The 26013-nt window shown below is 42.4% G+C and overlaps 2 protein-coding genes across 15 annotated transcripts in view; one reads left to right on the forward strand and one right to left on the reverse strand.

Annotated features, from left to right (window-relative positions):
* DCLK2 (doublecortin like kinase 2) overlaps nt 1-5394 on the reverse strand; it is a 179890-nt gene extending 174496 nt beyond the window's left edge. For all 14 annotated transcript variants that reach the window (XR_014812820.1, XR_014812819.1, XR_002346402.2 and 11 more), the window contains exon 1: nt 4745-5394. Coding sequence is in view for 10 of the 14 variants with exons in the window: in XM_084972726.1 (XP_084828852.1) it covers nt 4745-5165 (421 nt within the window). In the remaining 4 variants the exon portion in view is untranslated. The remainder of the gene's footprint in view (nt 1-4744) is intronic.
* A 529-nt stretch (nt 5395-5923) lies between these two features.
* The window catches only part of IQCM (IQ motif containing M), a 605776-nt gene continuing 585686 nt past the window's right edge, over nt 5924-26013 (forward strand). The window contains exons 1-2 of the mRNA XM_084972727.1: nt 5924-5947; nt 6694-6778. The gene's annotated coding sequence lies outside the window, so the exon portion shown is untranslated. The remainder of the gene's footprint in view (nt 5948-6693; nt 6779-26013) is intronic.

The raw sequence follows: 26013 nt of genomic DNA on the forward strand, positions 1-26013 counted from the left end.
ACACATAGAAGCATATATTGCAGGCAAGTCATTCTCTCCACAATGATGACTCGGCAGAGCATCTCTGATTTATCTGAAATACAATCCAATTTTTCAAAGTACCTATTTTCACAAATATACAGGAACAGCCCTATTCAAACTTAATTCATACAAAACCTCCCTTGACAATCAAGAGACTTAGAGGTAAAATCATTTTCCAGGGCTGCTTATTCAATGAATTGATTGAGTCCAAGATCCCTAACCTTACTCAAAAGACAGACCCAATATACCACTAACTGGAAAGACAGGTGTGACAAGAGAGATAAGGAAAAATGCTGTAAGCAGGGGGAAGAGATCTAAGCTTGACCTTAGATCCTTAGTTCCAACATCTGTTTCTCCCGGAGGACTTTTCCACCATCCTAGCCAGTGTAGTCCTCCTGCCGCACCTCATTACCACTTCATTTACAGCCCTTCAGCTAGAACCACTGTGTGTGTGTGTGTTCACCATGTCGCTCTCTCTAGAATGTGGGCATCTTGAGGAGAAAAAAACTGAATCCTCAGCACCTGGAACAGCAGCAAATATGCTCTCAATCAACAGCTCTTTGAGACCAATCCCCCTGAGGGCTGGGAAGAGACTTCATAAAAAGGTAATATTTGAAGAGGGTCTTGCAGAAACGAGGGTCTGCCAGGTAGAGAAGGCTTTGCCGACCTAAGGTTCAATGCTAAACTGCCACGTCCACTCATCATACCTGCCTTATATAAATGGGCAGTGCTTTTGACTACTAGCTGCAAATATCTTCTCGCTCATGGATTTATGTTGCCTTCCTCATGATAAGTTTGAAGAACTCCGTTTCTATGATTACTACAAAAATACATTTTTCAAGGGTGAAAAAAACCCTTATCATCTGAGCTCTTATAGAAATTCACTTTTGCTTAAAAGTAACTGTCACTCTAGTTCTAACACCTTCAAAGAGACTGACCTAACCAAAGAGAGTCAATAAACAAGGCTTAGTAGAACTTCAGAAACTTCAAAGGCTTGATTTTTTTTAAGAACTTTATTTTTCTTAAATTCAAGTTAATTCAAGCAAATTTTCAATTTAATGGAAGAATGGAAGTGTCTCCTATCAAAATAATCAAAATTCTCTCACATGCCTAAAAAATCCAATCAGCTTATTTATTGCTGACTGAGGGATAAAAGGTATAAATAACAGAAAATGATGTATTACTTTGGAATGAAAGAGGCCGAGATGAATCGCCCTTTTTTTTTGGCTACTGGCAAACACTTCATCAGAAGCATATATGGACTCTCTGCTATGCAGGACATTTGCAGCTTTCTCAGTGTTCTGCAAAACAGGTTCTGACTTAGGAAAGGTAACCCAGGCCATCATACACTCAATAAATAACCACTTAGGGAGGGGAAGGGTATATAATTTTAGACCAGAAGGGATCTAAGGTGATTTGCTGACCTCTCATTGGACAGAAAAGGTACTGAGGTGAATTATCTTCAAATTCACAGTTAGTAGAACCTAGGGATCCCAACTGGGTCAGGCATTGTTTCTACTGTCCTTGGGCATCTCTGAAACATTAAAATAATTATAGTTTAAAGGTTCTGAGGATGACAATACTCATCAAACCAAATTAAGACTAAGAGTTTTTTTTTTTTTTTTTCAGGCAAGGGGTCGAATCGGAGCTACAGCTGCCAGCTTACACCACAGCCACAGCAATGCAGGATCCGAGACATGCCTGCAACCTACACCACAGCTCACATCAAAGCCAGATCCTTAACCCACTGATCGAGACCAGGGATTGAACCCACAGCCTCATGGTTCCTACTTGGGTTCATTCCCGCTGCACCAGAATGGGAACTCCAAGACTAAGAGTCCTGACTCTTAGCCCCGAACATGAGAACTTAGAAACATGTCACCTGGACATGTTTACTTTGGCCCTCAGAGATGGACACATGTGGTTGGCTTATGGCTTCAGAGAGTTCAACTTGATTCTCCCCAGACTGACTGTTAAAACTCACAATCTTCCTTTCACAGAAGGTCCCCATCCAGTTCTAAAGAACAAATAGGATTTACAGGGATGCACAGCACCAACTAATTGAAATTAATGCAGCCAGGGAAGATCAACTGAGAGGCTGAAGATGCCTGCTGGTTTAGTGTAGGGTAGGAGTGTCAGCCTACACCTGAACACTGTGCAGAGCCTCCACAGCCTGGCAAGGGCAGAAGAAAAAAGTCTGGGCCATGCAGATTTCTTTGGTCATCTGCGTTCAATGGAATTGAGGTTAGCTATCTTGAGTCATCACTTTCTATTCTTCACTGAAAATGTTTTTAGAAAAACATTAAAGAAAAACAATATCCCCTAAACTACAAATTTCATGGACTAGAAGACACAGAGGATGGACCAGTTGAATGCAGTGGTGGAAAAAAAAAGTATCAGGGAATCTTTACTAAAAATGACAAAAAGATGAAATAGTCAATTTTGACAACACAGGCAATACAACAGACCTATTTTTCTGATGCAAATAACAACTTTACAGGTAGCTGGGTTAATTCTTCTGTATGATAAATCTGAACATTCAAGCACATAATTTTAACTAAAAGTTGAAACTAAAGTCTTGAATGGTTGATATTAAGCACCAACGATTCTTAAAAACTGCCTTAAAACAGGGTATTCCACTCATTTGGGGGGAAATTCAAGACTTAGACAAAGAGCTATTGTCAGAATGATGCTAATGAAAAAGAAGTGCACAACTTTTCTTCTTTTGCAGTAAATTTTATTATACCTAATACTTCTTGAAACAAGTGGGCAACTGTCCATACTAGGGAAACATGTCTGTGCAAATATTTGTGTTCTCTCATTATTTTTCATTTTATGGTACCACTTGGATTTTACATATGACTATGATTCCCCTCGTCCAAAAATCTGTAAATGAATGATTAGAAGGATGTCAATTTATAGTTGAAAACAGTTTGTGAATTAGACTCAGCGGACCATGCACCACTTGAGCAATGACAAACTCAACATGCACTAGGTACAGTGGACATCTGGACCGTCACCTCATGACGATATTGGGAGAACATTAACTTCACATGGTCAATACTACGCTCAAGTTATTTCCAAGAAAGATATTAATCCTATTGTCCCTCCTTAGACCACACCAGGCAAAACAACCCAAAGGCTTGTGAGTAATGAGTGTTAAAGCAAAAGGCATTGCCGTGATCCTTCCACTAACCTAGCCTTGGGTCAGTCGGAAAATTTGTTAACTCAGGTTGAAATATCTAGGCAAATGTTGCTTTTCAATATGCAATAGGATAAAGTCCTTTTAGCAATGTATCTCTATTTATATTCCTCTGGTTGTCATCACCTCCTCAGGAAGTGTTTAAAACCAAAACTCTCAAGTGAGCAAGACAATTTGTGAAGTCTCACACACACGCACACACACACACACACACAAGCGCACAACCATTTTGGCTAGGTCTTCATCTAGCATGGACAGGGGAAACTTTTGGTAACAGTGACTAAATAGAAACTCAGCCACTTTCGGGACTCCACAGTGTGGTTACATCTCTGTCTTAAAAGTGAATTGTGGAGGAAAGGGCATATGCTGCAGGTCCTGTGGGACACAGCATGTTGCTTAAGTTTTCTAATGTGTAAAATGGACCTAAAGCCTTCAGAATATATGAACAGGATGAACTAATGTAAGAAAATACTTGGCTCCAAGTTGTTTCTTTTCCCTACCAAGCCAGTGCTGTTATGACTACCTGGAACACACCATGTGCATTACAAAGGATGCATGAGAGCAGACTATGTAAAAACAAAATCAGCACATACTTGGGCTCTAATTCTTACGGGTGGCATTCAGATCTGGATATAGATCCTTTACTACTAACAACGCTTTCTCTCTGACGGGAAAGAAGAATTCAAGGATGACACATCATCCAGCCAAGCAATCCCTCTGAGTGAAGCATGGTTGCCACTATAGTTGCCCTCTAGTTTATAAGAGGCCCCAACTAGCTACTATCAGTAGGGGAGCAAGCAGGAGAGACTGACCTTGGTTCACCTCATCATCAACCAAATTCAGCACAGTGGTTCTCAATCTTTGTGGTACATTCAAATCACCTGAGGAGCTTTTAAAACTCTAGATGCCCAAAGGCCACACCCCAAGCCAATGACATCCAAATGCTTGGGCGTCTGGCCCAGGCACCCAGATGTCTTAAAGTCCCCAGTGATCCAAGATGCAACCAAAGTTGAGAACTGGTTTTAGGAATAGCCCTCTGGACCTCATGGAACTTCTGCTGCAAGCCAAACCAGGAAAGCCAAACTAGGGTATTCTACAACCACAGTTTCTTAGTAGAGACGGTCAGCAGGGTCCTGAAACACCACAGGTGCCTGCACTGAGGTCCACACAGAGGGCTGAACAGACAGCTTATTAGAGGGTTACCCAGATCCTTACACAAGAGCCACTGTCACAAAGAGTTTGCACTTCAAAAAAAAAAAAAAAGCACAAAAACAAGTTCACCAATCTAAAGAGATGAAAGAGATGTCATCAAAGCCCTTTTTCTTTCTTTCTTTCTTTTAAAGGCACATCTTTTGGGAAGGACCGCCTGGGTATGTGCGGAAGCGAGCCCCACACCTACAGCCTGCAGGAAAGCAGACATTAGCACACAATTCCCGCGGCCTCTTAGAATCCCCAGCCTGGGCGGGCGGGTGCACCTGCCGGTCGCCGCCGCACCTGCCGCTCCCGGCCCTCCCCTCCTACCTTCCAGCAGCTCGTCCAGGCTGGTGACCTTCCGGCTGCCGTCGATGGTGTAGATAGTGCGGACTCCCTGGGGCAGGTTCACGTTGTCCGACAGGGAACGGGTGAGCTCCATGAGCAGCGCATCGAAGGACCGGAAGCGGTCGCTCGAGATGGCAAACACCAGGCCCTTGAAGTAGCGGTCCCCATTCCGGTAGAAGCGCGCCTTCTTGGCCTTCTTCTCCGAGCTCAGGGCCTGCAGGGTCCGCGTGCGGTAGAAGCTGCAGTGGGCACTGTGCGCCGGGCTGGGAATGAGCCCGTTCCCCTTGGGGCCCGAGCTGCTGCTGCCCCCGGAGGAGCTGGGCGCCCCTCTCCGCGATCCCGGCCGGGGCCTTTTGTCCCGTTCCTCAAAGTGCTCCAGTTCAATACTCCTGGTGCTGGCCATCGTGGCTGCTCCGAGGCCGCCACACCAAACACGTCCCAGCCAAATCCGCCAGGTAGCCCGGTGTCAAGGTGAGAACCGGTTCAGGAACGTCAGGCTGCAAGGGGCCTTAGAGCGCCGGGACACCTGGCTCTGGCATCCCGCCCTCTCCTTGCAGGTGGAGCGGATGAGGCGCCGGCCTGCCCGCGCCCCCCCCTAAAAGTGGCCGCAGCGCCGAGCCGCCCAGCTCATTGTCCGGCGCGCCCCGCTCGATCCCTCCACGCCCCCCCTAGCGCCTCCTCCTCCTCCCGGCCACGCCTCACCACTCCCGCCCCGGAGCCGGCCGGCCGCCGCCGCCAAGTTGGGCAACCCGAGGCTCGCCCCGGGCCAGCCGCCGCCGCACACAAAGCTCGGGCGCCCACCGCTGCTCGCGTCCGCCTGCGACTCCCGGGAGAGCCCGGGGGAAGGAAGGGAAGGAGGGGCTGAGGAGGCGCCGCGGGCCCGCGGGGGCGTCGGCCCGGCCCCCGCCCGCCCAAGCGCCCGGCGGGAGGCCCGGGATGCTGCGCCGCCGCCGCCGCCGCCGCCTCGCTGGCCCCCTGGCCCTGCCCGAGGGGCGCGTCCCTCCCACAGACCGGCCCTAGCGGGGAATCACGCAGCCGGCCGCCCCTGCCGCCGGCCGGCCCAGCCCGCCCGCGAGCATCGGTGCCCGGGCCCGACCACGCTGCCTGCCGGGCCGGCTGTCAGGGCTGGAGGAGGCTTCCTGCCCCCTCCCCCGCCCCAGGGCTGCCAAACCCCGGAGGGCGGAGGTGAGCGGGGAGGAGGGGGCCGGACGGGTCTGCGCGGAGGCTCTGCAGCGGGAGAGGAGCGGCTCCTCCTGGGTCCTAGGCTGCCCCGCCCGCCTGACAGCCACAAACCCGCGCTGCGCACTGATGGGCGCAGCCGCGGCCCGCGCTTCTCCGCCTGGGAAGCGGAACCGCGCAGGCCAAAAACTACAAAGGAAGGAGATTCAAGGGCAGGGACTTCATCCCTCAGCCAGCCGCCAAACGAGGAGCCAAGGCCGGCCTAGGGCAGGAATCCGAACCACGGCATTGAATCGAGGCACGCAATTTCTTGTAAAAAAAAAAATCTGGAGCGTTATGTAAAAATGCTTTGATAGAGTAATTTCCATGGCAGATTCGCTAGCATAGTACATTCAGTAACTTTGAATGATCAGAAGTTATTGGTTTTTGAGGAATTTATTTAATCCACAAATGTTTATTAAAGCATTCAGTGTGCCGGGCTCTGTCTCCATCACTGGGGAGGCCGTAGTAAAGGAAACAGGCAATCCCTGCCCCCACCCCCTCGCATTCAAGTGATGTTTATTGCAGTCAATTTGAGCTTCTTATTAAGTAATAGGTCTGGCATTTGTAAGCACCCATCATACTGGAAATCTTGGTTTAATAGTGCCTGGTCAACAGTAAAAGCCTATTTTCCTAAGGCTTTGCAATATATTAGTTACTTCCATTTTTGCCATCAGGGAAAGATTAAAAGAAGTTTGGTTCTAATCTGACAGGTGGCTAAGGTGCCCTGAAACCTTTGGTTATTCAGCACCTGGATCTCTGAGTCACCCTAGACAGCAAACTAAACTGACCTGTAAGGTAAGAACATGGATGATTTTGGGGGAATAAACTGAGTCCTGGAAGAGCATGAATAAGAGAAGGTGAAAATATATGTAGTACTTCAGCAGCATGCAGTGGTCCAGAAGATTCGTGCTCAGTGCATCTTAGTTCTCCCAGGGCGGTCTCATTCTCACACCTTGGCATACCTGACTTCTAGAACCAGGACTGGAGCATGCTGGGAAGTCAGGGCTGATCTGTGGTTTCAAAGGAGTTTTCCAGGGGAAAAAAATTCATAAATAAAATTGGGCCATGACAGACCTCAACGTAGACCAATTAAATCAGAATCTCTGGAAATGGGCTTCTCCAACAGTATTTTTTGGAAATGCTTCCAGTATACAGCCAGGGTTTCCAACCCTTAATGAGCTGTAATATTAAGATTCATTAAAATTCAAACAGATCAGGGCTGCTTCTCAAACTCTGATGTACTTACATGTGGGGAAAAATCTCACAAAATGTAGATTCTGGGAGTTACCTTGTGGTGCAGCAGGTTAAGGATTTGGCGTTGTTACTGCAGCTGCTCAAGTCATTGCTATAGGGTGGGTTTGATCCCGGGCCTGGGAAATTCCTTATGCCATGGATGCTGCAGGAAAAAAAAAAAAAAAAATAGTGGATTCTGATTCATTAGGTCTGGGCTTGAATTTGAGATTCTACATTTCTAATAAGCTCCCAGGTAATACCAACACTGCTGGTCTGGGTATAGAGCATTTTGACAAACCAGGAGCTACCAAGGTTCTTCATTAGGTGCTAGTAACTGCATGGCTTTTCAGCTTTATAAATGGCTTTAAATGGGTGTGTTCCTTTGTTTTGCTATTACTATTTGTTGGAAAAAAAAAACAAAAAGAAACTTCTGTAATCTATTGCTGTAGTGACAAATAACCCCACACCTCGAGATTTATAACAGTACACATATATTTGTTAGGATGGCAGAGTCGAGAGAAACAGAGGCTGGAGCAGTGGGATCACAAGCAGGTTTATCCACCCACAGAGTAGCCAGGAGAGCACTGAGCAGACAGAACTCAGCCTTCCCCCTATGGGGGCAAGGCCTTTTTTATAGTTAGGTCACATTGTCTCAAGGAGAAAGGGGAAGGGGGCTTGGGAAACAGGGAAGAAGGAGGATTTAGGTCATTACGTGTGAATTTTAACAGTCTTTGTGGCTCTCTTTATTCTGAGGTTTAACAGCTCCCTCAATTATCTTGGTCCCGAGGCCTTCATCCGTGCTGGGGTCTGTTTCCTGTTGGTTTGGCCAGTTGAAATCGAGTCTAGAGCCTGGGTGGGATCTTGATGGCCTGGCTGTTTTACATCCTCTGTTTGGTATTCTTCCCCCAGTTTATAGACACCACCTAGCATTCCTCCCTTTCTGTTATAGGAGACTGGGCAAAGGTCTCTTCTCCTGGCACTGCTTCCTGCTGATTATGGGTGTAGATTTGAGGAACAGGGATAGGAGGAGTTTGGTGGTATCCATATGGACAAAGAGCAAGGATGTTGTTGACTGTCTATCTGTGGTTGATTCCACGGAGCGCTGTAGCAAGGTAGAAAACAAACGAAACATTAGTGGTCCAATTATCATTATCAACAGGAGAAGGAGGAGAGAGAGGGTAGGGGTTAGCCATGCAAAGAAAGGGGGAAGATTAAACCGTAATTCTTGTACGTGGTTAATCTACGCAGGCAGACAGTTATTTTCCACAGGCCATTGTTTCTTGCTGCCCAACTTGAGCATCCACATTCCTAGGTTCCTACTATAGAAGATGGAAAGAAAAGAAAAGAAGATTAAACAGAGGTTTGGGATATAGGTTGATTATTGCACTGTTGAAGGAGGAGTGTAGTTTTATCTAAGTAGTTGTAATGGTTGATGTGGTCTTAACGCATACTTCATAGGAGCTATGGGTCATTATATATGTTGTCTTCTTTCTGTTGTTACAAAAGGAGACCTTGAAGATGTCAGGTTGCAGTTCCCAGCTGATGCTACTTTGAGAACAGCTGGTGGTCATGTCTGATAGGGCGCATAAACCTTAAGTTCTTGGCAATACAAGGACTTATGTAAAATGATTCCCATATTAATATTGCCTTGGACGTCTGACCCACAGCTACTCTGTTCTCCCTTTTTTTTTAACAGCCAATGAAGATGTTACTGTTAATGATTTTAGCGTTTTTCTAGATATGAGAAGATGCAAGAATTTGGGCCCATAAAAATCTTTACCCGAAATCTATCTGAAGGCCTGTTCTGTCCGTTTTTTTCTCCAGAGCTCAGAGTGCCTTATTTCTGATTTTGATCCTGAACTCCTTTCGGGAGTGTTGAAGTTCAGCAGCTTCCCCAGCTCAAGATTTAATCCTTGTAGAGGCTGATGGCAAGTGCCAGTCTCCAGTTGGCAGGGCTCCCCCATGGTCATAAATTTGACCATAGTTTTGGGAGGCATTTTATGACCATTTAGTCCCACGGTGCTAGGAATGAACATTCCTAGGTCTGGCGATGATTTCGCTGACAGGCCACTCAATGTGCTACTACTGGACTAGGCTTTAACAGTAGCCAAAAGTTTCTGGACCACCTGTCTTCTAGTCTCTTATGGTCCAGGAAAATATTTTGTTGCATTTTCACATATTTAGAGATCACTGATCTCATATGGAACTGTATCATCATTTTGTCAGGAATGCTAGTTGGTATCTATAAACTGGGGGAAGAATACCAAACAGAGGATGTAAAACAGCCAGGCCATCAAGATCCCACCCAGGCTCTAGACTCGATTTCAACTGGCCAAACCAACAGGAAACAGACCCCAGCACGGATGAAGGCCTCGGGACCAAGATAATTGAGGGAGCTGTTAAACCTCAGAATAAAGAGAGCCACAAAGACTGTTAAAATTCACACGTAATGACCTAAATCCTCCTTCTTCCCTGTTTCCCAAGCCCCCTTCCCCTTTCTCCTTGAGACAATGTGACCTAACTATAAAAAAGGCCTTGCCCCCATAGGGGGGAGGCTGAGTTCTGTCTGCTCAGTGCTCTCCTGGCCACTCTGTGGGTGGATAAACCTGCTTGTGATCCCACTGCTCCAGCCTCTGTTTCTCTCGACTCCACTGTCCTAACGAATTATCTCCGTAGTTTCTGTGGGTCAGAATCTAGGAACAGCTTCCCTTGAAGTCTTAGGAGATTGTAATCAAGATGCTGATTGAGGTTGCAGTCGTCTGAAGGTTTGACTGGTACTGGAAGATCCACTCTGCGTGGTCACTCCCATGGTTCCTGGCTCCTGGCCATGAGCACCGCTCTCTGTAGGGTCACTTGAGTGTTTTCGTGTCATGTCAGCTGGCTTCCTCCAGAGCAAGCACCCAAGAGAGGACATGGTGGAAACCAATTGTCTCTCATGATGTAGCCTGGGAACCACACACTGCCATTCCCACCACAGATTTATACCAGTTGGCCATGTGCAATGTGTGAGAAGACTACGCAAGCATGTGACCACCAGGAGTTCACTGGGGTCATCATGCAAGTTGGTAGCACAGGTTCAGTCATTCAAGCTTTGGGACATACACACGTGTTTGCACTCAAAAATTCCTCATGAAAGATTTCACCCTTCTTAAATAGTGAACACAACAATATAACATGCCAGTACTTTAACGTTATTCCCAAACATTATATCCCTGAGTTAAACAAAGATTGCTGCTTTTCCACACGGGTAGAGGGAGAAAAGAAAGTATTTCCAAAGATGTTACCTAATTAAAAAAAATTGTTTTGCCCTTGCTCTTCGCCTTAATTTGTTTGAAGATCTTCATATGAGAATTAACGTGCAGTCTCCATTCATAATATATTTGCTTAGCCAAGACCAAGCTGGCCAAAATCTGAAGTTTTATTGGGGTGGAACGGGTCATTTCAGCATCGCAATTCTAATGCAGACAAAATTTGGGGGTTCTAGGTAGGCAACTATTAATTTGGATTACTTTATGATTTAAAATTTATAGAGCCACAACAAATTCTCCCTTTCAAGGGGTTGTGGAATTTGCAGAGTAAGGTATCTAAACTGAAATTTCCTTTGTTGAGTTGCCCCCCTTTTTTTCTAACCAAGAAACTATCTGATTTACTAATCATTCATCCTTTCAGGGATGGTCTATTTCTCCTTGGTGGTTTGCCAGGTCACGATTTGAGGGTTTTTATTAGAAGGGGCTGGCCCTACTTCTTTCCCACCTGGAAGCCCATGTTAATCTTTACTCACTCTTGGTTGTGAGTTTTCTAAACCTTTCCCAATCTCTCTTAGTCTAAATAAAAACTGTTGTGCAGAATACTTTAAAAATGGCTTCATCTCATGCTATAGAAAATCTAAGAATTTCTGTCCAAAAACCTCTTCTCCATTTTTTTGCATGCTTAGAAAGGACTCCTTTCTGCTCTTGCTGTAGAATAATTTTAAATCACAAAGTATTTGGGGCATGTGAAATTTTTCTCGATGCTATCCAAGAGGGATCTTCTAAAAACCACTCAGGGCAGGAAAATTCAACCAGGCTTAAAAGAAAGCAATTGTTCTTGTTCCCCACCCTTCTCTTTAGATCTCACAGTTCAGCCATACAGTTTTAGAGCTGCCTTTAACCCAGTGGTAACTCCTTCCCCCATCTTCTCCCCCCCGCCCCATTTCTACCTGATTAAAAAATATAATGTCAGTTTTTATTTGGCATAATTTATTTAAATGAGATTTATTTTTTCTATACTTCCTTGTGGAACTTTACCTAAGAAACTTGTTTTGAACATGTCCTGGTTTTGCCTCACGCTACTTCACTTCTCAAATGCACTGGCTAGCCTTTGCTTTTGGACTGAAATGTCTGCTTTTAAAGGCAGTTTTCCAGCTACTCCATTATTTATTACATAAAGGGTGCTTACGAACCTTCCAGACTGCACTGTACTGAGACTTTCTGCTGTCTCATGTTTTCATTTCTCTTCACTGTGTGCCAAACATTTCTCCCAGAAGCAAAAGTGATGAAACAGCTATTTTCAGTGAAAGGGCCTGGTGACTGTGAACTTGAATTTTTGAAACTTAGCATTATTTTTTATTTCGTAATCTTCAGTGATTATAAATTCTGGTGTTTTCTGTCAAGCTTTAAAGGGATAGGGTATAAAACCAAAAGGTTTAGAAAGAGACTATCTACTTCCATTTTTTTATAACTTGCACCCAGACTGGAAAAAAGATTCAGACAAATTGTCCTCTCATTTTTGTCTCCCCTTGGGAGCTTCATGCTCCTCTACAGTCATGATTTTTTAAAAACATTTTTATTGAAATGTAGTTGATTTACAATGTTGTGTTAGTTTCAGGTGTAAAGCGATTCAGTTATACATGTATATACTTTGTTTATATTCTCTTCTATATTAAGTTATTACAAGATATTGATTATAGTTATGTGTGCTATTCAGTAGGTCCTTGTTTGTTTTCTATTTCACACATAGTAGTGCATGTATTTTAATCTCAAATGCCTAATTTATCCCTCTCCCCTCTTCCCCTTTGGTAACCATAAGTTTGTTTTCTGTGTCTGTGGGTCTATTTCTGGTTTTTTTTTTTTTTTTTTTTTTTTAGATTCTGCATATAAGTGATATCATATGATATTGTCTTTGTCTGGCTTATTTTATTTAGTGTGATAATGTCTAGGTCCATCCATGTTGCTGCAAATGGCATTCTTTCTTTTTTAATATTCAGCCACAGGTCTCATAGCACTTTACAAATATAATGACGCCTTTGGAAATATATATGAGGGGATGCTTAAAACAACATTTTCAGGTTCAGAAAATTGTCTTTCAAAAATGTCAAGTTTAATTTTTTAATGAAAATATGAGATGAGTGGAAGACAAATTCAGATATACGTGCTTTAAATGTATATAGCACACAAATGCCTTTTGTTTTCCTATGAGAAAACTGTGGTTTTACTAGTTGTTCCGGTAGTTCTCTTGGTCCATTTCACTTCCACCAAGTGTCTACTCAAAGACTCCCACTTCTTGTATGAATTCTGTATATTCAAAATTATACTGTTATTTTGTCATTTATAGTTCAGCTGCAATAATTGTTAAAAATAGTAGGAACATCACAATGATAAAGCGACTCTTCTTAGAAATTTGAACTCTTTTTCTCTTCAGTCTCCCTAATCTAGGCAGGTAGTAGTATCACTACTTTTCAGATAAGGGAATAGAGATACAGCCAGTGATTTTACAATTATTTATTTGTTATTTAATGATATCAAAAGTGGAAGACCATGGAAAAGTGCTATAGTATTCTCATTTTTCTTTCTGTAGAATCAACTTTCTAAACTCAGTATAAAATGTACTCTTTGAATGCAGGCTTTTTGCTTCACTTAAAATTCAAAAAGAGACTCTCCCCCTGTGGCACAGTGGGATGGGGATCTGCGGCGTCTCTGCAGCGCCAGGACGCAGGTTCCATCTCGGCCTAGCACAGTGGGTTAAGGATCCTGCATTGTTGCAGCTGCTGCTTGGATCTGATCTCTGGCCTGGGAACTCCATATGCCACAGGGCGGCCAAAAAAAAAAAAAATGTTAAAGAATTATTGTGTTTATCTTAAAATCATTTTAGTGGTTACTTCTTTTTAGTAGCACCTTCCATGTTTATATAAATACTGAACGTGGCCAACTGTGTTCCTGTCATTCTGTGTATTAGATTAAAATAATGATGGTCCTGAGTACCAAAAGGATAATAAAGCTTTTATAATGATTGATAAGTAGTTATGACCTAGTTAAAGAAACAGATTACAGATGAGGAAATGGGAAAGATTAAGCAGCAGAGATAGAAATTGACTCCAGGGTATGCTAACTCTAGAAGATATTCATTTCAAGCTTTCAAAATTCATTAATCACAAGGAAGTCTCTTTAGGAATATATAGTTAAAAATTAATGATCTTTATACCTACAGTAGGTTTATAATGCAAATTAGCTGGTTATTTTAGGACAAATGTTTTGTAGCCCATACACATATTTGAAATATTCAAGTGTTGAAACAGTATTTTTATCTTATATACAGAAATAATGATACTATTCAGACTTGGTCAGTCCCTTTTAGTAAATTTATACTCATTTAGCTATGGATTTAGTTTAAAAAATAGCTTTTCCTTGATACTTCCGAGAGTCATATGTGAAATAACTTCCATTGATAATGATTTACTGTTCATACGAAAGACTTGATATATGCATCTGTGACTGTGTGTGCTGTTGTTTGTGTCTGTGTATATGTTTTATATACATATAAATATATATAATTCATATATAAAACATTTAAGGTGAAGAGGTACATGCATGTGATTACCTTAATGTAATGATCTCAATGTAACTGATATGTTCATTTTTAATAGTTTGGTAACAATATAAAATTGTATTTCTTTCAATGTTACAATTAATTGCTATTTATTATTACTACTACAATAATATAGGCATACCTCCTAGAGATTTTGAGCTAGATTCCAGACCCCTGTAATAAAGCAGATATCACAAGTGAGCAACTATCAGTTTGGTTTCCTGGTGCATATAAAAGTTATATTTACACTATACTATAGTCTGTTAGCTGAGCAATAGCGTTATATATTAAAAAAGTACATATATTAATTTAAAAATACCTTTGGAGTTCCCGTTGTGGCTCAGCGAATTAAGAACCCAGCTAGTATCCATGAAGATGCAGGTTCAATCCCTGGCCTTGCTCAGTGAATTAAGGATTTCACCTGAGCATTGACACAAGCTATGGCTCAGATCCTATGTTGCTGTGGCTGTGGTGTAGGCTGGCAGCTGAATTCCAATTCGACTGCTAGCCTAGGAATCTCCATATGCCGTGACTGCGGCCCTGAAAAGACCAAAAAAAAAAAAAAAAAAAAAAAAGAAAGAAAGAAAAAAAAAGAAATTTATCCACATTCAATATCAGAAAAATTATTGTAATAGTTGAAGAAAGCCTTAAAGAGTTACTCACGAGTTTGCTGCTTTATTTGGAGCAAACAAGTGATTTAAAAGCTCTGTATTGAATGACAGACTAAATGTATCAGCCAGCTCTGAAATTACTTTTTCTTCTCAGTAATTCTATCTGGTAGACTCAAAACAATTTTTATCTTAGTTTTTCAGTTTTTTTTTTTTTAATTAACAACCTCAAATTGACAGAAAAAAATGCAAGATCAGTACAAAGCAATTTTTTTTTTCTGAATCATTTGAGAATAAGTAGCCAACATTGTCTCATTATCCCTAAATAATGTACTGTGCATTTTTACAAATAAAAGACTTTCTCCTACGCAGCACAATGCAAGTATCAAAGTCAGGAACTTAACTTTTTTATATTTTTCTTTTTAGGGCTGCAGTCACAGCATATGGAGGTTCCCAGCTAGGGGTCAAATTGGAGCTACAGCTGTTGGCCTACACCACAGCAACGCAGGATCTGAGCCACATCTGTGACCTAACCACAGCTAATGGCAACTCTGGCTTCTTAACCCACTGAGCCAGGCCAGAGATTGAACCCACAACCTCATGGTTGCTAGTGGGATTCATTTCCGCTGTGCCACAATGGGAATTCCAGGAACTTAACTTTGATAAATTGCTACCACCTAATCTTCAGAACCCATCCAAATTTTCCAGATGTCCCAATAATGTCCTTTTCACAGGATGCAGTTCAGAACCTCATCATGCGCTTCTCCATCTCATCTCTTTAGTCACCTTCACCTAGAACTAATTCTTCAGTCTTTCCTAGACTTCCATGATTTTGATACCTTTGAGGATTATAGGTCTGTTATTTGGAGGCGTCCTTCAGTTGGATTTGTCTGATTCTTCAAGATGAAATTAAATTACTCATCCTTGGCAGGAATATCAGAGAAGTGTTGCTGTGCTCTTATTGTATCATCTAGAGGAGGAGGTTCAGTTTCAATTTGTCTCATCACTGGTGATGTGATGTTCCTTTTGATCACCTGATTTAAGTAGTACCTGCCAGGCTTCTTCACTATAAGTTTAATCTGTTCTCTTTGTAATTAAAAGTATTTTGTCAGGAGGTCCTTTGCAACTTATGTAACTATTTTATTCTTCCTCAGACTTTCAATCTATTCATTTATTTTTTCACTTTAGACTCACAGTGTCCTATTTTAGTTACTATCAGTATTTATTTTAATGCTTGGGGGGATAAATTAGGAGTTGAGATTAACATATACACACTACTATATACAAAATAGATAACCAATAAGGACCTTCTGCATAGCACAGGGAGCTATACTCAATGTTTTATGATAACCTATAAGGGAAAATAATCTGAAAAAGAATATATATATATCTGAATCGCTTTATTGTACACTTGAAACTAACACACATTATAAATCAACTGTTTCAATACAAATTAAAAACTAAATAAAATTGAATGAGATAAAAATATTTTAATGCTTAAATTATCCTCAGTTTGGCCAATGTATTCCAGCAGACTTCTCTATCCTTTTGTTGTCCCCATCTTTTTTTGCACTTCCTTGTTTTTGGTTATATATTCTGGACTCATGTGGTGCTCCCTCTGCTCTAGCCCTGGAATCGGTCATTTTCCTTCCTTTTGATAAATAATGATATTTAGGAGCCAAGATTGGGTAACAGGTGTGCTCATTGGCATTAGGTTTCAGCTGCTTCTGGGTGTCTCGGTGAACAGCACTAGATTTGGATGCTCCACAGTGGGTGGTCCCCTTGTGAAGACCCCCCCTTGCCCTGCTTAGGCTCTGAGACTCCTCCTGTGTGTTGACCTTCTCACCTTGCCCAGACTCCAGCCTATTATGCCTGGCTGCCCATGCTGCTTCCTTACCTGCATGCCTTCCTAGCCTGCTTGGCATCAAACATCCTGCTTTGGTCCACCCTGGCTACTCCCTTGGCCCCACCTAATGGCTTTAGGACAGGATTGTTTGGGAAGGGAAAGAGAAGGGTAGAATTTTGTTTTCTTGAAGTTTATTTTACTCTCAGTGTGTCCTCTGGAATGTAATCAACACACCTTCCATGAGGTTTCTTCTTGGCTCATCCAGCATCTCTTCCCCCTGCCTCTGGTAGCATGCCCCGAATTTCAATCTAGTGAAATACTCTTAATATATGTGTTTTAGTAAAGACTGACTTCATCACTGCTCCAGGTGTGGGCAGGTGACTCAGTCCTGGCCAGCTGACCACATTCTCTTGATCCTAGTGATTAGCATTACTTTTTACTCTGTTGCTTAGACCAAAAATGAAACCAAAACCAAAACCAAATCAAGTACTCATCCACGACTTTCTCCCTCCTACCTCCTACACATCCAATTCATAAGCAAATTGCCTTCCTTCAAATTATACCCCAGATAGAACCTTTCTCTCTGCCACTTACAGAGGTATCCTATTCTAAGCCATCTTCATCTCTTACCTCATCTCCGGCCTCCAGTCTGTCCCACTATAGAGTATTCTTCACACAGCAGCCAGAGTGAGTCTTTTAAGACTTTAAGATAGGTGATGTCACTCTGCTCAATAGGCATCAGCAGCTTCCCTTGACCCACAGAACAGCATCTCATGTCCTTACACTATGGCCAAGCAGGGCCTACAGCAGAACTTACATCACCTGAAGAAGTTATTAAACTGCTGATACCTGTGCTCACCCTAAGAGAGGCTGATTGACACAGCCTGGGGTGGGCCTTGGACACTCGTTCCTTTTAAATGCTCCCCAGTGATCCTAACATGCAGCCAGAGCTGAGAACCCTCTGGCCCTTGCTACCAGGCAGACGCATAGTATCACTGTAACCACCACTCATCTTAGCCACCACTCACCTTAGCCACCCAGGTCCCCCTGCTGTCCCTTGAGCTTCCCAAGCACAGTCCCACCTCAGGGTCTTTGCATTGCGAGATGCACTGACTTCTGACACTAACTGCCTGGAATTAAGTCAGCCTTCACAGGTTAAGAGCATAGTCCTCCAAAAGGCTACTGTTACTTCCACCAGTAGCAGCAAGCTCAGGGGTTCCCAGGCTGCCCACGCTTCTGATTACCTGACTACAGGTGTCGCATTGCCTTTTCAGGTTTTTTTTTAAACTGAAGTATAGCTGATTAGCAATGTTGTGTTAATTTCTGTTGTACAGCAAAGTGATACATTTTCTTTTGTATTCCTTTCCATTATAGTTTATCACAGGATCTTGAATATATTTCCCTGTGCTATACAGTATGACCTTGTTGTTTACCCATTCTATAGGTAATAGTTTGCATCTGCTAACCCCATACTCCCAGTCCATCCCTCCCCCTTGGCAACCATAAGTCTGCTCCCTACGTCTGTGACTCGGCTTCTGTTTTGTAGATATATAAGTTCATTTGTGTCATATTTTAGATTCCACATATAGGTGGTATCATATGGTATTTGTTTTTCTCCTTCTGACGAATTCACTTAGTATGAGAGTCTCTAGGTCCATCCATATTGCTGCAAGAGGTTTGATAATTCACTAGAATGAGTCATACAACTCAGGAAAGCACTGTACTTACGGTTGCAGTTTTATCATGGCAAAAAGGATACAAATTGGGTTCAGTCAAAAGAAGAGAGGGTGAGGTCTGGGAGAGATTCCAAAGCAAAGCTTTTCCCCATGGAGTTAGAGGATGCATGAATGTGTAACCATGTGCACAGAATATTGTTAACCAGGGATGCTTCCTTGAGCTTCACTGCCTTGAGTTCCTACTGGGATCTCACTATGAAGGTGTGCTCTATCGAATCATTAGCCATATGATTAAACTCATCTCCAGGCCCCCTGTCCTCTGTGGAAATCAGGCTGGTATCACATGGCTCAATTCCCCAACTCTTTATTCGCATGGTTGGTCTTCTTGGCGTGGCCAGCTCCCTCATGAGTCATCTCCTTAGCATAAACTAGGGTCCCAACATGTGTCACCTCATTAGCATAAACTATCAGGATCCAGGAATGACAAAAATACAACTATTACTTAGGAATTTCCAAGGATTTAGAGATGACTTTTTAGGAGTGAAGAAAAAAGGCCAAATTATTCACTGCAGAATACAGGTAAAGATATACCTGACCAGATCTCTCCTGGACATTTCAGTTACATGATCTAATAAAACTCCTATTTGCTCAAGCCAGGTTGAGTTGCATTTTCTGTCACTTTCAAGAGTCCTTTGTGACATACAAATCAATTGGTTTTCCTGACTCCCATGTCTTCCTTCTAGTTCATATTGTGTGTAATTGTTGGCTGGATCAATCTTTCTAAACAACAGTTCTGATCTTGTCACTCCGTTGTTGAAACACCTCCAGCAATGGGTTACTGGAAGTGCTTTGCCTTTACCGACTAGTCCAAAATATTTAGCCTGACATTCAAGGCTCTATTTTCCTGATCTCCCACCACTAAGTCTTAGATATGCACTTTAATCCAAATGGACTACTTGGCTATTCTTGAATATTTTTTGCCTTTTCCCCCTCGGTGTTTTTGTTAGATCATTTTATTTGTTTGGAATGTCTAACCCTTCCCTCCTTCTTACTTGTCAAATTGTACTTGTTTCTCTCCTCTATGAATTCTTGTCTAATAATCCCAGCTGTTAGGAACTTCTTGCCATAAATTAATCACTAGAACTTTCTGGTTTTTCTCTAGTTATACCTGTCTCTCCCTTTCTTTCATTCTTTCTTTCTTCCTTCCTTCCTTCCTTTCTTTTCTATTTTTTTAATGGCCGCACCTATGGCATATAGAAGTTCCCAGGCTAGGGGTTGAATTGGAGCTGCAGCTGCCAGCCTATGCCACAGCCACAACAACATCGTATCTGAGCTGCATCTGTGACCTATGCTGCAGCTTGTGGCAACATCTTGTCCTTAACCCACTGAGCGAGGCCAGGGATCCAACCCGCATCCTCCCATACACCATGTTGGGTTCTCACCAAGCTGCAATGGGAACTCCACATCTTATTTATTTTTAATATTTGTTCTTGGTTGATATTTTTACACTTCCATTGTACTTATGAAATCTATATTTATTGAGTTATTGCAATGCTCTAAGAATATAAATATGAATAATTAGTTTGTGCCCTAGAAGGGTCAGTTATCCAGTAAAAGAGGAAAATATAGCCTTTATCAATCGATTTTATCAACCAGCCATTATCCCTCCAAATACTTTATCTCCCCTATCCTGCCTATTCCTCCTTCTGGAATTCCTATTAGATATAAGTTGGACCTTAACATTTTTTTCTCCATGCCTTTTCATATTTTCTATTTCTTTATTTCTGTCCTATCGTAAGGAAAATTTGTTCAAATCTATCTTCAAGTTTACTAATTTCTTCTTCAGCTGGCTCTAATCTTCTGCTTAACTCATTTGTCTAGGGGTGAATTTAAATGACCATTTGTTTCCAGATGTGTTATTCATCCCTTAAGGGCTCATGTGCCTGTGGCTCAGAAAGCCAAACTGACAGGGAGTTTGCAGCGAAGGGTTTATTGCAGGGTGCCCAGCAAGGGAATGGAGACAAGCCTCAGAACCACTCCAACCTGACCTTGAAGTTAGGGGTATTTTTAAAGGGGAAGACCAAAGAAGCTAGGTTAACCATCTTCTTGTGACATATTCTAATCAGAGTTTAGGAAGTCAGGGTGTCTCTGCTTTACTGTTTTTCAGCCAGGTGACCTACCCCTCACTTGGAGGTCTGTTAGCTTATCTTGCTCTGGAGAAATAATCTTGGCTTGTATGATTAATGGTGATATCCAGCAATTTTAGAACATTTACAGTGTTATCAACAAGAGCAATCTCAGTCAGCAGATTCTGGTAGATTAGTGTTCAGTTAGCACAGGATTGAGGTCAGAGGGGACAAGAAAGGGAATAAAGTCATGGATACAAAAATTCATCATAAACTCCTACAGATTATACAGGGGACTTAGTTTTAAGGGGACTTGGTTTCAGATGTCTAATTTGTTCTTTTAAATTTTTGCCTTTTTTATAGTGAATTTCCATTTGTTTTTGTTTGTTTGTTTGTTTTGTCTTTTTAGGGCCACACCCATGGCACATGGATGTTCTCAGGCTAGGGGTCTAATCGGAGCTGCAGCCACTGGCCTACGCCAGAGCCACAGCAACATGGGGTCCGAGCCACGTCTGCGACCTACACCATAGCTCACAGCAATGCCGGATCCTTAACCCACTGAGCGAGGCCAGGGATCAAACCCTCAACCTCATTGTTCCTAGTCGGATTCACTAACCACTGAGCCACAACAGGAACTCCACCATTTGTTTGTTTTTTCAATGGCCTTTAGAGTTTCAAAATTTAAAACATACACTTAGATTACAATCTCTTTTAGATAGTTTTTCTATATACCAAATTTTGAGATTAAAGCAACTCCTATTTTTCATATCCTGATCTTTCTTTCTTATGCATTCTGTGAGAATGTTTATTATGAGCTCCCTGGCAGTGAGGCTCATTTTTGTCCATGCTCATCCCATGCTACATGGGTAGCAGAGTTTACTATTAATATCCTCCTAGTGCCCCAGAGGCAACACTGGCCCAGGACCATGATAATTTCTAGGCTTGAGGTTTCCTGTAGGATCAGGTAAATTCAGATTACACGCCAATAAAAGCAATAGGCTTGGGATTTTTTTTTTTCATAGGAAACTTGTTTTGTCCCACAAGGGGTTAATTTTCATTTCTGGGTCTTGTTGGCTGAGATTTTTGATCCTCTTTGGCTGGAACTTTAGCTTTGGAGGGTCCTGGCCTTATATGCCTGACCTTATATAGGCATCTCTCTTCTTGCTCCCTCTCAGGTGTGCCCAGGAGGGCTTTTGTTCCTGATGGACATTAAAACTCTTGCCTTACCAAATCAGTACTGCTATTTCTACCAGCTTCCCAAAATCATTGCAGCCTCAGTGCTCATATTTTTCACTCTGGCTTTCAATTCCCTCTATGTTTCTGGCACTTGAGGGCTCCCTTTCTCTCGGTTAAAAATTAACTTTAATTGGGAGTTCCCTTGTGGTGCAGTGGGTTAAGGATCTGGTGTTGTCACCACTGTGGCTTGGGTTCAATTCCTGACCCAGGAACTATTACATACTGTGGGCAAGGCCAAAAAAATATTAACTTTAAAAACTTCTTATTGTTGTTATTTTTTATCCAGTGTTCCTAAAGGCTTATAGCAAGAGAGCTTCCATATTATCTTAGTCCGCCATAGTGCTGGAGCCACAACAAAAGTAAATTTGCGTCCATCTACGTAATAGCTACCCCATCAGATACGTGATACATGCCATAAGAGAAAAGCAAAGGAGATCTTTTGGAAATGCATAAAAGGTAGCAATTGCAGGGTTTGAGAAAGTCTTAAATCAGTTACCTGTTTTAGTTTGTTCAGTTACCTGTCTTAGTCTGTTCAGGCTGCTATAACAAAATACCACAGACTAGGTAGCTTATAAACAACAGAAATTTATTCCTTAAAGTTCTGGAGGTTGGAAGCAGAGATCAAGGTGCCAGCATGGTCTGGTGAGGCCTCTCTTCCAAATTGCAGACTTCTCACTTTTCCTCACACATCAGAGGGGTCAGAGAGCTCTGTAGGGTCTCTGTCTTTTAGGGCATTAATCCTATTCATGACAACTCCACCCCATGACCTAAGCACGTTCCAAAGGCCCCACCATCTAATACTCTTATAGTGGGCACTAGGATTTCAATGTTTGGATTTTTAGGGGACACAAACTTTCAGACCATAGCAGTCACTAACAATTGAACTGGGATTTGAAGAATACCTAGGATTTTGACATGAAGAGAGGGAGGGAAGTCCCAGGTGAGGGATGTGCGATCATGAAGATATGTGTCATTTTGCAAAATGTATTACAGTCCTAGGTGGCTGGATGTGTGTATGGCTTATTGGATGTAGTCTTGGCACATGTGGCTGAAAATATCCCAACATGTCCATACATAAGTCCTATCACCAAGCTTTGTGTGCCATATACGTTAAATATTTACTGGAGGAACAAATGTATGTGAGAGAATGTTACCAAAGTAAGGAGTAGAGGCTGAATATACAGAATAACATTTGACCTCAATGTATGTCCATTTGCTCACCTGCAAACAAGAGGGTAGTACAATATGACTCTTAAAATTTGTTTTGGTTCTAATATTCTGTGATAAAAGTCTGTACAACTTAGTGCCAATCCTAACTAGTTACAATTTAAGCAAGGAAATGCCTGGATGTATTTTTGTTACAGGTAAGTGGATTTGGTTGTCTATCCACCATAGGGGAAGAGAGTGAAAAGTAATCTTGACAAATGCTGTTCAGGTGTGGTATTGGTCAGAACAAAGAAGATAGAGGTTGACTGACCACAAGGCTGTGTTCTTATGATCTTCTCAATATTGCTGCTATCCTGTTCTAAATAAAGAGCCATTGCCCAGAAGTTCCCTTTTGAGATTCCAATTTTCAAAAGCCTTCTCTGTTTGCAGCCTTCAGTTTCTAAAATAAAATAGGAAGACTTCTCCTTGGAGGAAACGTTTAGCAATAGCAGCCACGAAAGTCTGAAAGGGAAACTCATTGTCCAGCAAAAGAAAGGAGACACATCTAGATTCCTAGCTTTTAAATTTTATTTGACTTCCTGAGCTTTCTAAAAGTTCCTTAGATAAACAGAAAAGGGAAATGAGACAATCAAGAATGTTTCAGTTTGTATTTGAAATAAGTGAACAAACAATCGTCACAAGGATGTTCACAAACATCCTTTAGGCTTAATTAAAAAAAAAAAAAAAAGAAGAATAGGGAGTTCCCATCGTGGCACAGCGGAAACAAATCTGCCTAGGAACCATGAGGTTGCTGGTTCCATCCATGGCCTCACTCAGTGGGTTAAGGCTCCGACTGTGCCATGAGCTATGGTGTAGGTCGCAGATAGAGCTCAGATCTGGCATTGCTGTGGCTGTGGTGTAGGCCAGCAGCTATAGCTCCAATGAGAACCCTAGCCTGGAAACCTCCATATGCTGAGGGTGTGGTCCTAAAAAGACAAAAAGACAAAAAAAAAAAAAAAAAAAAAAAGAGGAAGAATAAAAGAAAAAAGCCATTACAGTTCTTTTTTGTGTGTGACATCCCCAATGTGTTTATTCATTGATTCATTCTTTTATTTACTAAATTTTGTTGAGCATCTACTATGTGTCAGATGTTATACTAGGTGCTAAGTTGAAAATGTGACTTGACTAGTAATTCCACAGTGATCATTCAATGTGATAAACTCAGTCTTCCTTCTGTGTCGTGGCTGTTGTGGGCTGGCTAATTCGTTTTTATTTAATCATTCTTCTAGTGTGTATTCCTCTACTGCAGAGCTCAGAATGTTGAAAATTTCATTCCCCATGCTAGGTTCCTCCAATTGCGTACACTTGCATGAGATTTGGGAGGTAGAAGTAAAGTGAGGTGTTTTTCTTGATGTTTGCCTTATTCTGCTGGCAAACAAGGTCATGAAATGTGGAGTTTTCTCCTAGTGATGCTACCATGTGCATCATCCAGCTTTCTATGTCTTGAGAGGAATTAGCTCTGGAGAGGAAGCTGAATGAGATTCTCCATTCCCACTTCCTAACTTCTCCACTACTGTTATGACCATATGTTCTTGAGCTCAGTTGTTCAGACAGTAGCCTCAGAGGAGCAGCTTCCCAGTGAGTCATTTCTAAGGAATGGTTTTACGATTCATTTCTAGAGACCAAGCTCTGCCAGGCATTTTATTAGCACCTAATCCCATGTACTTTTCAGTTTGAAACATGAAGAGCACTTTCTGTTTCCTGATTGAATCACACCCAACACACCTTCCAATGTTATTTAGGGATATAGTAGTAGTAGTAGAACTCTTAGAGATTCGGCATTTGGGGATATTTTTGTTATAATGGATCCCTATGTATTTAGTTTCTTTTTTCTTATCAAATATAGCAATGACAGTTAGAACATGCATGCATTAGGGGGTTCATTGGAATTGACAATGTATTGTAGAAGCACAGGCTCCAAGTCAGACAATCTGAGGTTCCTCAAGAAAAGATGAGCTTCTTAAAAGCTGAAATTTTGGTTTGCAGTGGATTCCCCTGGTTCTAAAAGTGCCTGGCACACAACAGACCCTTATAATAAATTTCCTTTGAACAGATTCTTTTGACTCCTCCTCTAACACGTATTGGCTGAATTGCATGGCCCCCTGGGAAGGCAGATTGCGCCAGTGCAGGTACTGTACTTTCCCAAGAGCAGAACATCTGTGGATCCAGGCAGGTTAGGCCTGGGTGCCAGCGCTGCTGTAGACCCTGCCATTATGGGTGTAATGGAGATTGTGGCTAAGCCTGGTCCTCCCTCAGGAGGATTCTGGAAAAGCTCTAGGAGTTTGGAAATGTGTGGCAGTGGCTGGGGACTCTTCATGGAGCAGGCAAACGGAGCCAAGCAAACCTGGGGGTGTGCGTATCCTGGGCCTAACCTACCCATTTACATTTCTATGTGGGGCATGAGTCATCAGATATACAGTTCTTCTGCCAGCCTAACCCAGGAAAAATGCAACATTTTCATTCTTTGGTGAGAGGAGAGTTTCTGGATCTGCTGCTGATCACCTGATTGCCATTGGCCAGACGCAAATGTTATGCCGAAGAGACAAAATTTTGTTTCCTCAATGGAAATAGCTTCTCAGCATGATGTAGAGCAAGGATTAGGAGTATAACACGTAACTGGATCCCTTCCTAGCCTCAGAGCTTGGACAAGTATCAGACTTCTCTGAGTTTTAGTTCCCTACATGCTGAAGGAGCAAAGTGAAGGGGCAGAGCGATCTGCCTTCCCAGTGGGCCATGTAATCCAGCCAATACGTGTTAGAGGAGGAGTCAAACAAATCCTTTCAAAGGAAATTTATTATAACGGTCTGTTGTGTGCCAGGCACTTTTAGAACCAGGGGAATCCACGGTGAACCAAAGTTACCAGGTCATGGTGAAGATCAGATTTAGTTATGCAAAAAGCATGGGTATTCTCCTGACTTCTCCAGCTTAAAAATGAACCCAGTGATGTGTGCCATCCCTGATACCCAGACCCTTGAATCACTCCCTTGAACCTCATCTCATGGCTCTGTGCTGTGCGTTGTTCATGTAAGATATTTACACATTATTCAGTGGGCACCTAATATTGCAGAATATTGCAGCAGAGACTGTGTGGGATCAAAGATGAGATGGAGCCGCTAAGGGGCTGATACCCTGGGCCTCCATCCATGTCCCAATGTCCTAGGAGGGGGCAGGGAGACTGACCTTGGAGATAATGGTCCATAAACATCATCACCACCCACAGCAGACCATGGTATTCTGGTTTTTTCTACAGGTTTTT

This window comes from Sus scrofa, chromosome 8, assembly GCF_054392235.1.
Source record: "Sus scrofa isolate SSC_HxYL_T2T_F1_AM1 chromosome 8, Sscrofa_HxYL_maternal_Yorkshire_Landrace_v2.0, whole genome shotgun sequence".
NCBI classification, from domain to species: domain Eukaryota; kingdom Metazoa; phylum Chordata; class Mammalia; order Artiodactyla; family Suidae; genus Sus; species Sus scrofa.